Source organism: Falco punctatus (genome assembly GCF_963210335.1).
Source record: "Falco punctatus genome assembly, chromosome: 13".
NCBI lineage: Eukaryota > Metazoa > Chordata > Aves > Falconiformes > Falconidae > Falco > Falco punctatus.
In genome coordinates, this window is record NC_137593.1 from 22954708 (window position 1) to 22976418 (window position 21711).

General features: G+C 38.8%; 1 protein-coding gene across 9 annotated transcripts in view; it reads left to right on the forward strand.

Annotated features, from left to right (window-relative positions):
- Positions 1 to 21711, forward strand: part of NMNAT3 (nicotinamide nucleotide adenylyltransferase 3) — a 41403-nt gene that overhangs the window by 9924 nt on the left and 9768 nt on the right. For 3 of the 9 annotated variants that reach the window (XM_080410350.1, XM_080410351.1, XM_080410349.1), the window contains exons 2-4: positions 2197 to 2333; positions 11580 to 11763; positions 17703 to 17812. In XM_080410350.1, the coding sequence (XP_080266476.1) occupies positions 2225 to 2333; positions 11580 to 11763; positions 17703 to 17812 (403 nt within the window). In that variant the 5' untranslated portion in view covers positions 2197 to 2224. Of the gene's footprint in view, positions 1 to 1521; positions 1694 to 2196; positions 2334 to 11579; positions 11764 to 17702; positions 17813 to 21711 lie in introns of all 9 variants that reach the window. The other 6 variants (XM_080410346.1, XM_080410345.1, XM_080410348.1 and 3 more) reach the window with 3 other exon arrangements.

Below are 21711 nucleotides of genomic sequence, written 5' to 3' on the forward strand. Positions count from 1 at the left end.
GAAGAATGGGGGTGTGATTTTCCACCTGAACATGTATTTGTGTGAGTGAGGTGCTGACTGATCCTGCTTGGCTGTTGGGTAAAGTTATTTGACTGTGTCATTGGTTTTAGGTTGTAATATAAGATTGTGTAAGCCTGTTTGCAGGGCTGGATGCTGGTAACATCGTTGTAGTTATGCTGTAAACAGTTTCTGCTTCTAGAAAATTTGTAGTCTAGAATTAATTGATTTATCATTGAGAGTGCAGCATTGTCTAATCTGTGGCAACAGAATTTATCTAGCAAAAAGTTGGGACTATAGCAGAACACTTAGATATTCTTGCAATGACTTTTCACTTAATCACAGATACTAATGTTTTGCTACCTGTTTCAAGGCGAAAAGAACTTTCCCCATACAATGATGATACATTTACAGAATTGCTGACATTGAATAAAAGAACACTGAGTTTGATCTTTCTGAGTGAAGCACCTATAAAGTTTGCATACAGTTTTCATGTATGAGTTTGTTAGGTTCTACACAGGGATAGTATATCAGAGGAGAGAGAGGGTGCTGTGAAATGTGCTTCCTACAGCTGCGACAATTGTAGGCCATAAGATTGTTGCTAACCTTTAATGGCTCTACAGCCTGCGAGTCTTTTCTCCCCCAGTATATCTCCCTTAGTATGATGGGAGATTCGAGAAATCAGTAAAATGAAAACATCTAAAAGAATTTTAGTATATATGTTCGGTACTAGATAGTCAAGCTACAGTAAGAACTTCGCAAACTCCCAACATGTCACAAGTGAAAATATTAAAACTTATTGCTAGGTGCATTGAATGCTGTTAAATGGTACAGTCCTACTCCTCAGAGTTTTAAATCCTCTGTAAATGAACTGATAGAATTGGCAGCTATAAAACACCAACTTGATATTGATTTAACCATTCTTGTTAATTTTTTCTAAGTAAGAAAAGGGAAAAAAGAATAAGGGAATATAAGGACTGGGAACAGTGCGGGTAGGCTCTGAGCTACAGTGCTTTGGTACACTGCAGATGGACAGTAGGATCTGGCTAAACAGAGCACAGAATCCATACCGGCTCCAGTCTGTTAACCCAGGACTGACTTCTGAAGTTTGGGATTCATTTGTCTTCTGCAGAAAGACTTACACTTGATGGAGAGGGCTGGAGGCCAGGAGAAGGGACAAGAATGGTGCATGTATGATATATGGGTGTGAGCATTGTAGAGATTTCAGATCCTAGGAAAAGAGAGCCCCATTTCACAGGTATATACATGGGACACAACTGTTTTTAATCATGCCAGATATATTCTGGATTCAGTGGTAAAAAGAGCTATGCAAATAAGTAGCTCCAAGCACAGTGACTAACTTAAACTGATTTCCTCTGCATTTTATTGAGATGACTGACATTCTAACTAAATTATATAAGGGTTGTTTGTAAATGCACCTGCAATACTCCTAACAGCATTGCTCCCCCCCCATTCACCCTGTTCATTGCTTTTTAATGTCCCTGGTGTTTTTTTCTGTAACAGCTATAGTTTCTCCTCCGTGCTGTTCCCTGTTGTTGATCCACCATCATTTGTTGTGCTATCCAGCAAAGAAACTACGCAGGACATTGCTGATAACCTGGCTAGAAGTATTTGCCACCTGGCTGGCTGGCTGGCCACCAGCTGCTGCTTGCCCACCTCTAAGGAAGCCAAACGTGTAGGTTTGGGTGTTGCATGTGGGGTTTGTCATCTGTTGTAAAGGTACATTGTAAGAACTTATTTGAAAAAAACAAACAATAATCTGCTTTTGTAGCAGGCATACAGGCTCCGAAGTTATTAATAGGGGGTTGACAGAAAGACAGAACAAACCCTTGTTTTCTGACAAAAGCAGGTTAAAAATAAAAAACATGTATAAAACCTGACAGTTTTTAATAATAGTCATAATACGAATTTCTAGAAATACTTTCTAGCCATCCCTGTACGTCCTGCACGTGGGGAAACAGAAGTGCTTGATGCTTTCCAAATACCAAAGAACACGTGTTTGTGAGGTAGTACCTCCTGCATGCTGTGATGGTACAGGGGACTGATCTTCTGATACTTCTATTAGTGTTCCAGGAATGCACAGTTCTGAAAACAGTGCTCCTTTTACTTTGAGGAACAATAGACAGACTGGTCATTGTCAAGTTTGTTTTTTATTTTAATAATATTTTTTTTCTTTAGGATGGAGTTTTAATGTTTTGATGTCAGAATGAAGAGCAGGATACCTGTCATTCTTCTAGCTTGTGGCTCCTTTAACCCCATCACAAACATGCATATGCGTTTGTTTGAGCTGGCTAGAGATCACCTGCACCGAACAGGTCAGTAAGGTGGTGTTAGGATCACACGCATGTGGTGGTTTACTGTGAAAAGGAAGGATTTTTAACACTCGCTATAGATGTTGTCACTTTACAGCTGGCTTAATTTTAATATTCTTTATTGATCATTCAGTATGAGGCTTTCATGGCATATTCAATATAGAAAGTGTAGCATTACATCTTCCTTTGGCTCAGTACATAAACAAGTATCATAATGACTGTTCATGAAAATAAAATGAAAGTTTCATCAGCAGTTTTAGGATCATATTCATGGAACAGGCTGACTCTTGTGAAAGAGTATGGTTAACAATTTTGAAACTGAGAAGAAACATTTATGTTCAGATTTCATGCTTTTATGATACATTGTGTTTTAATATGAGGAAGTGTTACAGTTAGCAGTTTTGGCAGCCCTGTGAAACAGGAGTATAGAGGAAACGTTAATTATTCATTATCCATCTTCTCTAAGAGGTAGAAATTATCTCCCCTAGCTAAATAATTTCCTCATAAAGGAGATGAGAAAAGTGAGATGTCAGCAGGCTGGAAATTTTTGGCAACAAAAGAGAAAGGTGGGTAACATAAGGAACTTAAGCAAAAATCAGAATAGCTACTGAGGAGCATTGAACTCTTAAGTTTAATCAACTACTTAGTTGCAGAGGCTTTTAATTTTTTTCTCCATCTGGCAGCTAAAATATACACATATGTTTCTGCAAGAGGTTGAGAGGGAATCACAGTTTATTGGAACTATGACAATGAAGTTCCTAGGGAGGTGATTCAGTAGGAACCTGAACAGAAAATAATAGTAAAAGGAATTTTGCTGTCAAATTGTAGGGTGGCGGGGAGAGAATTTGGTAACCCACTGATACCGTAGTGCAGTAAAAGCAGCAACTACACACTCACCACATACTGTGAGACTACTTTGACTTTTCTGAGGAAGAATTACAGAACTGGCTCTGAGGGCTGCCTCTACAAGTCTCTGTTGTCCTGTAACTACAATGACTTTGTTGCTCCCACAGAACAAAAAGGGTTACAAAGGAGTTTGAATTGGTTTTTCTTACTGTAATTTTATAACTGCTTCTGCTGCCCAGGTGTGCAAGGAGTAGAAAGGTAATGTGAGACCAACTTGTAATTCTGTTTAAGCCGTATGTTAAAGTCCAGTAACTTATTTCTTTACTTTGAAAGATGGATTGAACTGGGAAATGAATTATGATTCTGTCTGAATCACAATTTGTTGTCTGATCTGCTCCAGGGACTATGTAAGAAGGCTCCACCTCTTACTCAGAGCAGTTTACTTGAACAAGTCTAGTGAAATTCATATTAAAAATGAAATTTTGAAAGGCTGAAATGGAAGTTGTGTGTTACATTGCACTTGTCTAACATCAGTGCTTAGTTCTGGATAGGATGTGACTTGCCTTTTGACATCTATAGTTTAATGTATGGAGTATGAGTACATCATGCATTAGAGAAGGGGATTTCTTGTGTCTGGGTTGCTTACAGTGAAATCATTGCACTTTCTGAATGCTTAACCCAGGATGTCTACAAAGCAAGAATCCTCAGTTAGCTTGTGGAAGCTTTACCCGTGCCAGGTAGAGGTAGCTTTAATTGAAGTAACTGTAAATGCAGATGTATGTGTTTATATGTATGGATACAGAAACCTGGTATATGGTCTTTCTTGGTATGGTGAAAAGAGTTTCTCAAACAAAAGGGGTTGGCAACATGCTATAAAAATGATCAATTCTGGATGCCTGTTTCATGTCAGAACCTTCCCACCAAGGAAATTAATTGATCATTCTCTCATGTTTTAGTCATTTCCAGTTCTGCAGTTACCTAGGGAAGGAGGGAAGAAATCAGAGCTTACTTGCCGAGAAGAAGCACTAGTTGCAGACTGGGAGCTGATAGTGAGGCTGGAAGACAACAGTTACACATGCCTAAAGCTTGTTTGAAGTAGCGGTCTGCTACATTCAAGTTAATTCCCTTCTCAGTGAGAACAATGCACTTCTGAGATAACATACACACTGAATGCCTGAAAATCTAACTAGAATGAGTGAAGAATTAACTAGCATGAGGGGTGATGTTTCCTAGGCTGTAAGAATTACTTACTTCTGGTGCTATTTCAGTATTTCTGCTTAATCACAAATCAGGCAGAAATGGTAAGTTGTGAAGTAGCTTGGCTGGAGTTGACTTCACAGTCAGGTTTTACTGTTATGAATGACATGACTATCCCTGATGTGCATCCTGACTGACATCTCCAGTAATTCTGTCTGCCAGCTTTTTGCACAGCACTTCAGTTTCAGATGCTGTCTAATCTTATTTTTCATACACCCTTATCTTAAATAGGGAATTATATTGAGTTTCTGATACTTTAAGCAGTTTCATTGCCACACATCAAGTAATTCATCCTTTTCCTGTTAATATCAGTCTACATGTGACTGAATAACTCTAATGATTCTCTTTATCTGGATTTTGTCTCTACTCATGTGAATTTGACTCTACACATCCTCATGTATAGCTAGAATTTTCTCAGATTCGATCCCTTTTTTTAAAATTGTTTCTTGAAACTTGTACTAGCTGTGGCAAATGCCTTTCCAGTCTGTTAAAACCTAATGTCAGATGCTTTTATTTCTCTTTGACTGTATTTCTCATTTGACCACAAAGGCAAAAGAAATAGTACTAGAATCAATCTAAGATGTTTAAAATCTTGTTTCCCAGATATTGCCAGTAGAGGATACTTAGATCACCAAGTTTCCAGATAGGACCAAAAGGGATAGAGGACAAAGGAGGTGGTTATGAAAGATAAGCTGTTTCCGTCTGTGACAAGACGGATGCGAGGAGGAGGTGAAGGACGATGAGTAACTATCTTATGAAAACTTATGAAAAATGTCGACACAATCGGTGGGTTGTATCAGATGCAGCACTGGACAGAAGAGTTAAGAAGTCCAAGAAGAAATAACTAGTCACTAACCAGCCTTGGAAATTTGGAAGTTTATGTTATTCAAGAGCTGCATCTGATTAAAATAGACTGATAATTTCAATAAAGGGAAAAGAACAGATTGGAACAGCAGCAAATCAGCATGAATGCAGACTTCAGTTTGATTTTCTGAAACAATTCTGATAAGTGGAATTTGAAAGAAAAGAAAAAAAAAACACAAAGAAAACCCAGTTTAATCCTACTGTTTTGATAGTGTGTATAGTAATACAGATACATGATTGGAATAGGATCAGATCAGCAGTAGTTACTGTATATACAGTAAATTTTGACAGACATCAGCTAAAATTAAATGAACTTAAAAAATGAAAAAGAAACAAATCTTTGATTTTGGGGGGTTTTTTTCACTACAAGATTTACAGCAGTGCTTGCTTAAATAGAACAGCACTTGGTTAATTGTATTAGGCTTTACCCTTGAAAGATGCAGGAAGAGGAATGCATGTGTGGCTTAGCATCCAGAAAGAATTAAATCTATAGAGTGCATTTTGCAAAGGTGAAAATCAAAGCAGCAAAAGCATAAATGTTAAGACATTTCAAGACATACCATATCCCTAAAGGAAACACTTCTGTTCCATAAAACTCAATTTTCTGAATACTGTTATCAATACAAATAGTTTAGGTCCTAACCATTTTCTAAATTTAAGGTCTTCTTTTCTAAGTCAAGAAGTATAGGCATCTTTCTGTTCCACAAGTTTTATTGTCTTACACTAAAACCCAGCAGAATAAAGGGTGGGTGTCCCCTGCTTGCAGTGGTATTTTCGATTATGCTTTGTGTTTGACTTTGGAATCCTAGTCATCTGTTTTGCAGCATCTCTGAAGAGAATCATTGCTTCCCAGTCATGTTACATGGCAAAAGTCATCTTGGATGAGAGCATTTCAGAATAAGGTGTCCTGTGAGTAGAACTACAATACTTTATTATTCACATTGTTACTCTCAAGGTGGTGGTTTTACCCTTCCTTTCTGGAGGAAAGGCTCATTGTCATGCCTTTCCTTTTTTTTTTTCTAAAGCTGGTAGAAGTGAAGTTGTATTTTGGGGTCCTGATACAAAATGTTTATTATAGATGTGATGTGTTGAGATCATTCAGCAATTTTTGAGGACTGATTGTTGTGCAGCCTCAGCAACTCAGCTGTTGGAGGAATTCCTGAAGTCACAATGTATTTGAGTGGCTGTCTGACTACAGAGGTAAATCTCCATCTTCAGGCCCTGTAGTTCACTCAACCAGGTGGATATGATTTATGTTTGTCTGGGTACTCATATGGCATCTGTCACCACGATTTTTGCACACCTCATCTAGTTCAGTGTATGCATCTTTCAAACACTCTGAAGTGGTGAAGGTAAAGTCATCCATCCTATGGAGAGCTATCCTAAAAGGTTGTCCATTACTGCTCTGATGTATTTGTTGTTTATGTTGACTTTCAATCCAATGATTGCTGAATTGTTTACCCCTTTGATTTTCCTTCTGTTGAATTCCCTTCACGGAAGGTGACTGAAGATGAAGTAAAAAAGTCTTGCCTATTTTATTTTCCTTTTTCATGCTTGGCAGTCTCTACATGTATGTCATGGGAGGGTAAGCATGGGCTGGTATTTTGATATTTAATCTAAACAAAGATTTAGATACTGCTCCCTCCACCCCAGTGTATTACAACCTATAAATCAAATTAACATTTTTGTTTAAATGGAACAATGAAAAATTGTTCTATTAGTTACCCTAGCATTAGTAGGCTGAGGTTTCTGGGAGGATAACTGTTGATTTCTTGTGGGTTCAATGGAAACCATTACTATTACCATGTGATTTTAATGTGTGTATTCTCACACACAGAAGGCTGATAAAAGAAATTAAATAATCCAGTTAACTAACTATATTCATAAAAGCAAGTGTGCCAGTGGTTGTTTCTGTGAATAAATGAAAAATGAATTAGTGTAAGCTCTTATTGCATCGTAGATGATTGAACATGAGGTTGTATTGTAACTGTTTTCCAACATTGCTCACTTCTGATAGCAAATTTTAAATTGTTTTATATTTTGAAATAGCTGACACTTTACTCATGAAGGAGGACTTGACTCATCAACAACCAAAGTGATTTTCGTTATTTATGTATGTCATGTATGTACTATGCAGTAAAATTTAAACTGTTCATCAGACTCACTTTGTTATATCTTAGAAGTGTAGGAAACTTTATGCTCTTAGACCAGGCTTAATAAAGCAGAGAAAATGCTTATTCCTGGACAAACCCTCCAAAATCCAAACCAAAAATTTGCAATCCTGTGTCTGGCAATTGTTTACATGAATGCACTAATTTATAGAAGTTAATCTCTTGTCCAGTGCTGATAAGGAAATTGAGGCAGTCTCCAGAAAAAAACCCAAACATGAAGCCCAGGGAATTTTCTTTGGCTTATGCTAATAAACTTTGGATTCATGGGACAGAAACCTTACACAGGCCATGAGTTAAAAACTGTCATCTTGATTAAAGTTTATTGGGTTGTGGAGAGGATTTTTGGTGTTTGGTTTTCAGTGGGGTTTGTTTCTTTTTCATGTTTCATTTTAAGTGGGGGTGTTGCAATGTTTGAGGTTGGTTTTTTCTTTGGTGTTTGGGCTTCAGGGTGGTTTGGGGTTTGGTTGTTTGGTTTTTTTTATGTTCAGTGTTTTTTGGTTTGGTGGTTTTTCAGGTTTTTTTGCTGTTTAGGTGTGGGTTTGAGAGGGGTTATTGGCTTTTCAGGGTTATTCTGGTTTGTTTGGTTTTTTTTTTCCCCTGTGCATGAGCATTATATGGTCTGTAAACTAATGTCCATATCTGCAGGAAGGGAAAAATTGCATATTTGAGTTGGTGTCACAATTGATATCATAGAAGCTACCAGCAATTCTAACTCTGGGGTTTTTTTCTGTTATAAATGTAAGTTAGGAGAGCTGAATACTGAATGGCAAGGAGTTTCATTCTAACCTTGAGATGAGATTGGCATTTGTCTGTAATATTTTTATGTAAGCCTATATCAGTGAAACTTTTAAAGCGTTGGAGTTTTAACAGGAAGGTACCAAACTACCTTAAAGTAAGTGTGTTGGCTTATCTGCTGTTTTCAGTTATACGTAACCATAAAAGCATGAAACACGCATCTTTCGCTACTGTCATTACTTACGGCTAATGTACATTGGTACTGGCTGTTTATAGTGATGTGCTGTAAATCTAAACTCTTACCTAGAAGAGATACTACTTGGGGTAGTTACTTTGTTATAAAGAACCAGGCTGCATAAACAGATGTGCCTAATTCTCAGTTGTCATAGAAATGCAAAAGAGGCTTACATTTTGTAGGCACTGTTCAGCAGGGAATAAAGTTTCTAAGAACTTTGTTTATGCTAAAAGAGTACTATTTCATAGTACTTGCTTAACAGTATCTTGGAAAAGGAGGGAAATAAAGCAGCACTTAGGCACAAAGTCCTGTTGCAGCCTGCTCTGGAGGTGGCAGAACAGCAATGGGGTCATTCCTGCCCGCTGGGCAGGTTAACACCATAAAGCTGCAGAGCTTCACAGTCTGTTGTGGATTTTCCTATGACACTGAGAGGAAGATGTGTAGTGGGCAAGAGTTAAATGTATGGAAGTATTTCTTTCGTTTGGTTTTTTTATAGTGATTATTTCCTTTTATTATTTACTTTTTATACGTATAGTTTCTAGTAGTAAATCCCAGACATTATTACTAGGAGAAATTAATCTTTAAAAGCCCCACCAAACTACACATACAATTTTATATGAAACTAGTGTTTGATAAATTTGCTTTAGTATTAATAACCTAATTCAGCATTACAGTTTGTGTTAGTGTTTGTGACAATTTACAGTGACCTTTATTACAGAAGAATAAATATCTGTTTTCCTTTATAATACTGTTTCAACATGTTTGAGGAAATTTTTTTGTTTCATTATTTTTTTTATTCTTAGTTTTCTAAACATTTATCCTAAGCAGTTCTTAGAGAATATAAATTCATAGCAAGAGGAAATTTTTTGCTGTTTTTGATAGGATTGTTTTGAAAAGCAATGCCACTTAAGAGCCTGGAGGATTTTATACATACTTGGGACAAGTAATAATAAATACTTCATGATGAAAACAAATAGCATTCCAAAGAAATAGAATTTGAAGTTAATTCTGGACCAGGGAGGGTTTGAAACTACCTGTAATAATTTATGGGACAGAGAAGAGAATTGCGGTGAAAATTTAAAAAAAAAAACAAGGTGGCAGAATTTAATTATTTCCTGTTTGCATGTCTGCCAGAGTTAAGAAGCATATTTGAATAGGTGAAGTTTTAAGTTACTGTAGAGGACAGAAGTTATTTAGAGCCAGTAATAAACTGTTCTATATTTTGAGTACTAAAGCTTGCATTTTTAGGTGGAAAGCTCTCACGTACATCATGTTTGCATAGTGCTGGGTTACTCAGTTGTTGTGAGTCATCTTGGTTATTGTATGTGATTTTAGGTACCTTAAGTGTTAGCAACCTTGATTTTTCTCTTCCAGTTGGTTTTATTTCTGCTTTGGAACAAGCTGATATGGCCTCAGAAGCTCTTATTGATATAATCCAATTTATGTGGTTCTAGGCCAGACTCTAGACTGAAATCTTTACAAATCGCAAGAATACGGTAGAGTTGCAGTCATTCTTGGCTAGCATGATCTCATACAATTTTAATTTTTACATTTAATGTTTTCATTTAAAATACAAGGGAACAATTTATATCTAGAAACTGAAAAGAAAGGAACTGAAATTTGGAAAATAAAATTATTGTGTGAGGACAAACCTTGTAATAAGGGTAACATTAATGAGTTCAGACTGTAATGTCTTTCCCTTTAAATGAGAATGTGTTATAGCATTGTATATTATCAAAGTACCAGAAAATAATTGTAAGTCAAGTGAAATTATTTCCAATTTCAGATCAAGAGACGGGCTTAATAATATACACATATTTGCATGCTTCTGGAAAATTTTATCTTGGTCTGTTCATCATTTTGCTTATAATGAGGATGTTTTAAAACAGAGGATAGTTTGGACTGACCTTTCAACAGGAGACAGGCCTGTAAATCTCACTGAATCTTAATGCTATTTTGTAAGTCCAACTCACTTAAGTTCTTTTGAAAATTTTACCCTATTATATCAAAACAAATATGAAGTTACTAAATTGTCATTTTAGAATATTAAATTGTCATGTGCCAGTATCAGAAATTATGAGTCCAGGTGTATCATTTCCATTACAAAGCAACAGAAGGAACTTGCTGCATTTAAGTTTCTTTGTTGAAACAATTGAATTAGGAAAAAAGAAAGAGGATTTTTCCCCCTTCAGTATCATATTTGTTGTAGTTATTTAAAATGCTTGTTACATTAGAAATCATTTTGTTTCATTTCTGTTTATTTGAAACACCCTTTCTCCCCTTTCTGTTACTGGAGGGGTGTGGCCCATATCAGTGCTCTGTTTCCCTGTTGATTTCTTAAAATGAGAGCTACAGTTCTGTTCCCTGAATTTAGGCCACAACTGCAAAGTCTAACATAAAAAAGCTTGTGTTAATGATTACATTATGTTACAGGAGTAGAAAAATATGGGCATTTTTTCAAATTTAATCAACATCATCAGCCAGATAGAAAGGGTCTTTAATAGCTTTTAAGCTGGTGTTTGGACCATAGTGCTATAAGTCTAATTTGAGATTTCATTAGCCCCATCTTTGTTCTTGAATCTTCTGATTTGTCTGAATCATATTAATCACAGCTGCTGTAATTTATGTGCTGTAATTAATATGCTGTAATTTTGGCTTTAACACAATGAAAAGGCACAATGATTTTGATAAATAACAAGCATCAGATGCTTAAGAACAAAGCAGTGGTCAGTTAAGTCATGCATTGCTCTGGCTATATAACAGCTGCACTTACTGGAATATAAAACTTAGTTATATCTAGCAATTTTGATGGTTTGCATCATAAATTGTGAACTTCTCTACTTGCTTGAAAATGATATGTTCATCCAGCTGTCCTTTTTCAATCATCTAAAACAATAAACATTGATAGTAATTGTAAGCAGTTCACAGAGGAGCAAGGCTGCTTTTTAATTTTTGTAATTGCTGTTTCTGTATTAAAAATAATACCTAAATGAAGTTGTTCATAGCCTGTTATAACTTTGATGTTAACTGTGTTTTGAAGAGGTTGGACTAGATGAACTCACAAGGTCCCATCCACCCTAAAATTTCAAGATTCTGTGAAAATGACATATTTTTCCTTTTTTCTTTTCTTTTTTTCAAAAGGAAGGTATCAGGTGATTGAAGGTATTATGTCTCCTGTTAATGACAGCTACGGAAAGAAAGGCTTGGTTTCGGCAAGGCACCGGATAGCAATGGCTAAACTAGCACTGGAGACGTCTGATTGGATTCGAGTTGATCCATGGGAGAGTGAGCAGGAGACATGGACAGAGACAGTAAAAGTATTAAGGTAATTACTTTTTTCTCCCCTTTTCTTTATGAAGCTACTGATTGCCAGAAATCTGTCTACCAGATCAATGCACAGAAGTTGCTCCTGTTAAAACCCCCGAGCAAAGCAGAACATGTCTGTTTATGGCATCATCTGCTATGAGATAAAGTATTATATCTGTGAGCAATGAAAATTCACATCACTTTCCTTCAGAAAGGTTGTGTAGTCAGTATTCCCCATCTGGAGTCTTTCCTTTCCGAGTGCAAAGCAGATATGTTTTCGTCAGGCCTATGCAATACTGTACAGTACTGCACTTTCGCCATTTAGGTAGGTAGATGCATGTTGGAAAGCCTCTGCCAAGAAAGGGTCTTGCAAAATTATAGTTGCTGAAAGAGTTCTGCAGGAAAGTTCTTGGCTGTCATGTTATTTCTCTTGGGTGTAAGCCTCTAAGCCTGTAATATAGGTATCTTAATCAGAAAGTAAGAGAGTTTACAAACAAACCTATTCTTCAGGAGCATTCCTATTTCAGATTAGCTATGTTGGCATTATTATGCCTGCAGGTTTATCTAGTCACACATCCTTGAAAAGTTTTCATATTAACTATAATGGCAAGTTAAACGCAAGCCCATAACTGCTGATGTTTTCTTCAAAATTACTGAGTTGGCTGTGGTTTTGTGCTGGAAGATAAAATTAAAGAGTTTGTCCCAAACCTGTTAACTTGATGTAAGGACTTTGAAACGTACCTTTTTCCCATATGATTGGTCTTGGTAATAAATGCAGGCGAGGTATGAAAACACAAACTTCTTGTGCTAGCCACTCTTTTGGAAACATAGATGCTACAGCATTCAACAGATACTGTTGAAGTGAAAGGCTTCATTGATGTCTTTCAAGAAAGCAAGTGTGCTATAAGAACTATCAATGATTCCTCATTTCTATCCACATTTTCTAGGTTACTCTCTCACTCAGAACAGTTGTACATGTAGCTTAAGGCTCTAAAATGTGCCTTCCAACAACTGCCCAGAAAGCTCTTGTGGTCTTTATGAAAGCAGTTAAAAACCAGACCTGTTATTTTACAAAAGCATACATCAAAATACCCTACATACTTACCAAACAATTAGTGGAGCCTTTTCAGTTCTGCTTCTGTTTGCTTCACTGACTGAACACAGACATCCAGTTGCTTATTCTGTGCCTTCCAGCCAGCCAGTAGAATAGGATCAGAGCAGAAGGAAGACTAGGCAACGCTACCCTGTCTTTGCAGAAAACCTTTCTGTTCCTTTCTCTAATCACAATTGTATATTCCAGTGTGAGAAATCACCAAAAGGTCTGTCCTGCAGTATTCGTCGGGTATGGAATTTTTCTCCTAAACTTCAGTTTTGTAAAACTATTTTCCTCTGGAGAAGCAGCTACAAACTTAAGGATCAGGTGATCCTATTTACAAAGGCACAGCCTCAACTGAAGTACTATTTTTTGGTTTGTAAACTGTAAATCCACCTCAGAGTCCTTTAGGATAAGAGGTATAATAAATAAAACTTGTATGTATAATTTTCTGCTCAGAGAAAGTAGTATCGATGTCGTACAGACAGCCAAACTTCCTGTCTGCCTAGAAAGTTTACACAAATACTTTAGAAACAAAAGGAGGGCTAAGGATAATCTTCATCCTTTATTAGATGCGACAGGGAACATTGCCAGAAAGGATGAGGAAAAGGCTGAGGTACTTAATGTTTTCTTTGCCTCAGTCTTTAATAGCAAGACCAGCTTCCCTCTGGGTACTCAGCCCCCTGAGCTGGAAGACAGGGATGAGGAGCAGAATGTAGTCCCCACAGTCCAGGAGGAAACGGTCAGTGACCTGCTGCTCCACTTGGACATGCACAAGTCTATGGGGCCAGATGGGATCCATGTGAGGGTACTGAGGGAGCTAGCGGAGGAGCTCACCAAGCCACTTTCCATCATTTATCAACAGTCCCAGCTAACTGGGGAGGTCCCAGAAGACTGGATGTCAGCCAGTGTGACGTCCATCTACAGGAAGGGCCAGAAGGAGGATCTGGGACACTACGGGCCTGCCAGCGTGCCCTGGGTGCCAGGGAAGGTGCCGGAGCAGACGGTGCTGAGCGCCATCACCCAGCACGTGCAGGACAGCCGGGGGGTCAGGCCTGTCCAGTGCGGGGTTCTGGCAGGCAGGTCCTGCCTGGCTGCCCTGATCTCCTTGTGGGACAAGGTGACCCCCCTGACGGGTGAGGGACAGGCTGCGGGTGGTGGCTGCCCGGGCTGGAGCAAAGCCTTTGGCACCGTCCCCACAGCATCTCCTGCAGCCACCAGCTGCTCCCGGCCGGGCCGGGGTGGCTCTGCGCGGGGTCAGGAGCTGGGGGGTGGCCGGGCCAGGGAGCGGTGGGGAATGGAGTCACATCCTGCTGGCGCCGGGCACATGGGGGGGTTCCCCAGGCTCAGCACTGGGGCCTGTCCTGTTTAATACCTTTATTGATGATCTGGACAAAGGGATTGAGTGCACCGTCAGGAAGTTTGCAGATGACACCAAGTTGGGGGGAGTGTTGATATGCTTGAGGGTAGGAAGGCTCTGCAGAGGGATCTGGACGGGCTGGACCAAGGAAGGCCAATTGTATGGATTAACAAGGCTCAGTGCCAGGTCCCCCAGGTCCTGCACCTGGGTCACAGCAACCCCAGGCAATGCTACAGGCTGGGGAAAGAGCAACTGGAAAGCCACCTGACAGAAAAGGGCCTGGGGGTGCTGTCTGATGGCCAGCTGAACACAAGCAGGCAGTGTTCTCAGGTGGCCAAGGCGGCCAACAGTGTCCTGGCTTGATCCAAAACAGTGTGGCCGGCAGGACCAGGGCAGTGATGTTCCCCCGTACTTGGCATGGGTGAGGTCACATCTCAAATCCTGGGTTCAATTTTGGGCCACTCACTTCAAGAGGGACATGGAGGTGCTGGAGCATGTTGAGAATGGCAAAGAAGCTGGTGAAGGGTCTAGAGAACAAGTCTTATGAGGAGCAGCTGAGGGAACTGGGGCTGTTCAGCCTGGAGAAAAGGAGACTCAGGGGACACCTTATCGCTCCCTACAGCTGCCTGACAGGGGCTGCAGGCAGATGGGGGTCAGTCTCTTCTCCCAGGTAACAAGTGACAGGACAAGAGGAAACAGCCTCAAGTTGTGCCAGTGAAGGTTTAGATCAGATATTAGGAAAAAATTTTCCTTGAAAGGATGGTGAAGCATTGGAACAGGCTGCCCAGGGAAGTGGTGGAATCACCATCTCTGGAGGCATTTAAAAAACACACATAGATGTGGTGCTTAGCGACATGGCTTAGTGGTAGATTTGGCAGTCCTGGATTAACGGTTGGACCTGATGATCTCAGAAATCTTTTCCAGCCTAATTGATTGTATGATTCTATGAAAGTGAACCTCTAGTTTCATAAATAAATTCACAAAATGTTAAAATGTATGCCTGTTAAGGAGAGAAATGAGCTTAAATAATTTTTTTCCTAAATGATAACCTGTATTAATGAGCTGGACCAGTGCCATAATCTGATGTTGAACCCTGTCCCTTGGATGTGGGAAGTAGCATCCTGATGAAACAGTACACGTAGGTGTTTTGGCTTTGTATTTTATTTTAACTGTCATACATTAATATTAAAAAAAAAGAGGCAGCTTTAAGGCTAGAACCTTACCAAGTATAAACAGGCAATGGTTTATTGTGAAGTTGTGCTTCTTCATAGGTGTTGAAGGTTAATCTAGAGATTCTTCCCTGGTCAAGGAACCGAGAACCAATTGCTGCCTTCACTATAATCTCCCTCAGGTGGGAACTTTAGCACCAATAGAAAGAGATTTTTCTATTGCAAGGCAAAGGCAAAAAACATTATTGTACCTAAATGTCTCTTCTTATCAGTATTTTGAATTGTATGCTTAGCTGCAGTAGAACATTGTGTCCTGAGACACGAGTGGCCTTTTCCTACAGGACTTGTTTTACCTAAGCGCGGTGAAAATGTCATATTTCATCAGAATCAGTGGATTTTGCAGAGGGTCCCAAATAGTTATGACATAAAAGAATTTTAAGGAGCAAAGGTCATATCTCACTTGTGACAATGCTATTAGTTGCCTGTTACGTTAAGTGAGAATGGAAATTTTGGAGACTATCTCAAGGCTTTTTTTAGAGAGGAGGAGGGAGCATGATAGAGCTATTTCCCATGTTGTTTGTGAAAATTCTTCCTAGACAAGAAAACAGTACTGTCAGAAACCAAAGAACTATATTAATTTGTCCTGTAATGTAGATTTGATTGTGGTGTGGATATGCTATGAATTAATTTAGAGTTGGCAAAGATGTATCTTACCCAACTTCCATTAGATTGTACTTGTGATTTAATTATATAGTTATTCAAAGCTTCATGCACTGTTCGGAAAACGCTTGCTAAACTGACAGTTGGTATACCTTTAAAATAATTTAAGCCTCCCTGCCCCAGCACTTGAAACACATGCTGAACAGACCTTTTGGCAGTTAAGATTTTGCAGAGCTTGTAACGTTAGTCCTGCAGCGAGCTCTTTGCCAAGAGTTCTTATTTTTGAGTCACGGCCTAAGAATTTCAGCCTATCGTACAAAGATAGTGTGCTTGACTATGCATAGCATCAGCCTGTTTACAACAAGGCAGGATTAAAAATAGAAATGTAGGAAAGTACAGGCCAAGTTACTGCTACTTACACTCTACTACTGTATGTTCCTCACCTCTTGTCTCTGCAGTTTCTTTAGCCAGTGGCTGAGCATCAAAAATTACTGGAGATTGTTATGCAGCCTGTCTAGGTGTGGATTCCTGACACTGATGCACCTTATTGCTGTGACTAGAAGTATTTGCATGATTTGGAGTGTACATTTAAATCACTAAACTGTAAATTCATTCCTTAGGCCAGACGTACAAAGGGTTACCTATGGCTTTGTACATGCACTGAATTCAGACTGTACCTTGTAACTCATAATCTTTGCTTTGATACAGTTATATAAGACCTGATGCTCACTTTGGCTATATATGTACTAGACAGAGACGGGACACTGGCTTGAGCCTGTGTCTGCCTGTCCTGTTCAACCGCAAGCTTGTTTCCTGAAATGGTTTTGGCTCCTGCTCGTATGAGCAGTGCCTAAGCACGGCCCAGGATGGTGCAAGTTCAGTACTATTCCAAACAGGCAAGGCCATGCTGATTTGAAAGGAAAGGAGTTCAGGTGTTTGGATCCAAGATTAGCACTTGCTCTCATGATCAAGGAAGGGGTCACTACCATGACATAATAGTACCAGTACTGCAGTGAGGCACCAGTGACGAGGAACAGCAAAATAAAAGTAATAGAAACGTGGAAAAACTGTCGAAAGGGTCCTTGCCTGCCTTCATGGATCTGAACTCGCTGAAATTAGAAGCATAACAGATGTCAAAAGTTTTACAAGAATTGTATGTTCTGGCTTTCTCAGGATTATGATTCTTTTAATTAAAATGAAAGGGAAAACCACATGGTGTGAACTCAGGGAATATGTTTTTATGGAGGAGAGGATGAGAGAGAACAAGAATGTCTCCTGAAAACAGCACACATTATAGAAACATCATCATGAGGGGTTGTATTTAATCAAGGAATTCAATCTAGTGATTAAAGTGTGATTTAATCCTGTTTAAAGCAAAAACCTCCACAATGTTTTAAATGTAATGTTGCTACCAAAATTGCTGTAACGGTAGAATTTCAAAAAGGAATTAAAAACCAGAATGCAATCATTATGGAGATTGTTTGTGAATTCTGCGTAATGTTAACTGCATTGATACTAATCTCATGGTAGAATGAATATGCTAAATTCTTAACAAATTTTATTCAAATCCAAAGTGCATAAAGCAGACTGTGTTCTTGAATCTGAAAGTGCCAGGTAATCGCTTTGTGCATCTCTGAGAGGATTACCTCACACAGAAGCCTTTATTTTAAATGCAGGCACCATTACAATGAATCACTCAGATTGCTCCAGTCCAAGAAGGAATTCATGAAAAACAAACAGCCCACAGAAAGATCTACGGAGGATTCCCTTTCTTACCAGCACTCAGGTTGGTTCATAACTGTAAACCTGACTCTTTTGTTTAGCATTAAAACCAATACAGCTTTACCAGACTAGACTAATTGACTAAGTTGAACACAGTAGCTGGTAAATTTTGAGAGTTGGAGCTGCCTACCAAAAACAAGCCATGCCAAATGCCAGCATGACTTCTGGTGCAGTTATTTTGTAGTAACTCCAACAGATAGGAGACTTGTTTTGTTTTTTTTATCTTGGTTTTATAAGCATCTCTTTAGCTGTGTCAGAGATGTATGTTGTGGCCCTGCTGGTTTTGCAAAGCATAGAATATATGAATAAAACCCAAAAAGTATAGGGATTATTTAGAATTGTAATTGTTAGAAGATGGGCGAAGTATGTGGATACCACACCAGTGATGCTGATGCATTGATGTTTACTGCATTTCTGGACAGAAAAGCTTCTGTTGACATTAGAAGTATGGCAGGTTCTGCAAATGCTGTTCAGTTTCGGGTTTCCTATTTTATTATATTCCCTAGCCCTACAACTTGCTGGGATGCTGCTAAATTTTTGATACGTTAGATTTTTCCTGAAGTATTGCAGCACTTCTTGGACATGAATAATGCATTTAAGTTGTTCATGGTTATACAAAAGTTTCAAAAAGATGAGGAGTTGTATCTTTGTAGGTGGTAGTGAAAAAGAAGTCTCAAGGCATTTGGACTGCAGTGGAATCTTGTGTCTGATGGGGTTAATGATTGTTAGCAAGTGGCAAGTCAGATTATTCCACATTGCCACACTATAGTGTGAAAGTAGTAAAGAATATTTTAATTTTCCATTACAAAAAATTATTTTGGCTATTATTTCCTGTAGTTATTTCAGTATGTAAAAATGGTCAAGAAAAAAAATGTTAAAACTAGTTTTTCTTTCCCAATAAAGTTTCTCAGTTTAGAATTCATCAGTCATCATCACAGGATTCCTCTACGGTCAGAAACAAAGTGCATGGCAAAACTAGGTGAGAAGGAGGATGCGCAAGAAATGGGTTTCTCTGTCTTGTACACAGTGGCTGGATTATTTTTTAATTTATTTCTATCTGGCATCAATCCACAAAGAACAATCCCTTAGTCAGAACGGAGAAAGGCTAGCATCCTGTTGTTACGTACCTTTTCTGCCTTCAGTGCTTTGACTGACTGGGCAGTGATACACATTTGGCTATATTAAACATGCAGCCCACCCAAGAGGGAGTGGAATGACTTCTTTCCAATTCCTTTGATCACTAGCATGGTATGGCATGGGAAATGGAGAATGATCAAGAGCTACGGAGAACTTCAGAGCAAAGTAGATTTCCTTCCCTTTCTCATAAATAAATGTTGGTTAGCACAAACTTTCTGATATGCAACTGACTCAATTCCTCCTCCATGCCCCATTCCCACCCCCAAAAAAAATCCCATCCCAACAATGAACTCTGTTGACTTGGGGTTTTCTGTGAAGTTTTTAGAACAGCTCAGTCACCTAATGGAAGCTTTCACATCAGCTTGATGGCTGAATTTAGCAGTGGCAAAATTCAATAATATACTTTTTTCCTACTAAATGTGTGCCTACTAAACTGTAAGATGTCTTTGCATGGTCCTGAACCTCATGATTTTGTTCCACATGAAACAATCAGGTCACTTTAATGTATATTGCAAATAAAAAGGTTTACTGAGGACAGGTGTAGACAAATTATTGTAGTTTTAATAAACTTAGCATTGTTTACTAGTGCTAGTCATTCAGGAAGAAGATGAAAACAAGAATACCGAGTTAGTCTTCTCTGTTTTTCAGTGTCCAGGGATTTGCCATCCCTCCTTGATTCACTAAATATAGATTCATACGCAGTATTTCTTCTCCTGCTTACAAGAGATGGTTGATTGTCTTCATTTAATTTTTAATTGAATCCCCTGCACTTCTGGTCTCTCAGTTGCCTTACATGAATGACTTTGTTGTCACCTGTTGAATGCTTTTCCCTGGCATACTTTATCAGCAGTCTCCCTTAATTAGATATTAAATCCCGCTACTTCCTTTGTGTTGATAGTTATTTCTCCTTTAGCTTACCTTCTTCCTTTTCCCTGAACACTTCAAAGAATGGAAATTCATTCTTGTCCACCATCATCAACTGAGCTACACCAATCAAAACCAAGCAAAAATTTCCCTGATCCAGCCATACCATGGCCTGAAGTAAAGGCTATTGTACTTACTAAAAAAAGGAGCGCTGCAGCAGCCATTTGGGTTTTATGCCATTATCTATAGTGGAAGCTGAACATCATTTAGCAAAGTGCCCTTGAAAGGCCAAAGACACATTTTTCTCATTGGCACAGATGATGTGGGGATATGCAGAGATATATTTCTAAAATTGACAATATTTTTTTAAAGCCTACAATCTATTAATTTAGCTTCTGTTAACCTAGAACTGCGATGCATGTTCACGTAGAGAAAACCCATCAACACTATAAAAGCTCTGGTGTAACACTAGCTCTGATACAGCTTGGGACAGAGCACTGTTTTACTGTGGAGGTTGCTGATAAGTAAAAAGCCGTGACATGAAACCCAGGTATGACTCTGGAAAGCAGGAGACTGGAAACAGTCCTAAACATGGAACTGAGGACAGAGAACTGGACAGGAGGAGTAGAATCTGTGAGTGGGAAGACAAGGAAGATTGGAAACAGCTTGAGGAAATAGATGGGCGTAAGACAGCTTGGAAGGCATGAAGCAGAACTGATCAGCTGTGTCATGACAAAGTTTCCAGATTTCCAGAGTTGTGTGAATCTTCAGGTTCTCGGTGTCTCATTGTTCATCAGCTGTCAGAAGTATCTGGGACATTCTTTCAGAGCTTCGTACTCTTGTAGCCCTGGTCCACACAGGGATCACAGACAACTTTTGCAGGTACTTCTGCACTAGCTCAGGTGTCAGAGATGAGAGCATTAAATCTAAAGGTTGCAACCTTGCAGATGCGGGTATCAAAATAAAATTTACTGGGTCGTTTGTGGGGAAGGGGCTGTTACAAAAATTTCACATGCCTACCAAATGCACTAATTATAAACTCTAAAAAAACCCAGAATTACATTTTGAAATATCTGGACAGTCTATGGTGAATTCTGTCAGACATGAATACCATACAGTCCTCCTTCTATAGTAATGCCACATTGAGAGCACGGGAAAGTGTAGTACGTACCCTGTCTTTGTTGTAGGGGTTGCAAGGTATGTAGTGAGGGGTGTAAGAGGAGAAGAAATGCTTGCTGTAGTTAACAGTACATACTAAATCTCTGCAAAACTGAGTGTATCTTAAGGCACTGAAGGTATGCTTTTCATGCATCACCACTGGTATGTTTCTTGTTTTTCGAATTGCTGATTTAAGGTGTTTGTATAAGACTTGCAGATGTGCTGTTTACAACCACAGATAAATGTAAAATGGAGACAATACACCCATCCTTCTTCTTCATTTCACATGAATGCAAGGCTGTGAAAATACCTAGTCAATGTTTGTAAAATACTCAGATGGTATAATGATGAGTGCTGTAGAATAGACTTTGAGGAAAGAGTTCTGTACGGAGGCTTAAGCAGTGGGCAGCAAATAAGAAATGGAGAGAAAACAAACAAAAAAATGTACTACTAAAGTATCATTCTTGGTCATTATTCAGATAGCAAATTTGGCTGTAGATCTCTTTGTACTAGAACAAGTATGCCATGGCCACATGACACGTTATCTGTATAATACTCTTCTGGTTCCAGTTTCTCTAAAATTAAATAAAACTTAGTAGGTCAACTAACCAGCTTATTTTACCAGTAAGGGTAGTTAGATTAAATAGTCTGTCATGTTTTAGATTATATAGGTGCACAAACCCAGGTGAAATTCTGTTGTTCTCTGGCTAATGTGACAGCATGCAAACATTGTGCCTGTGTGCC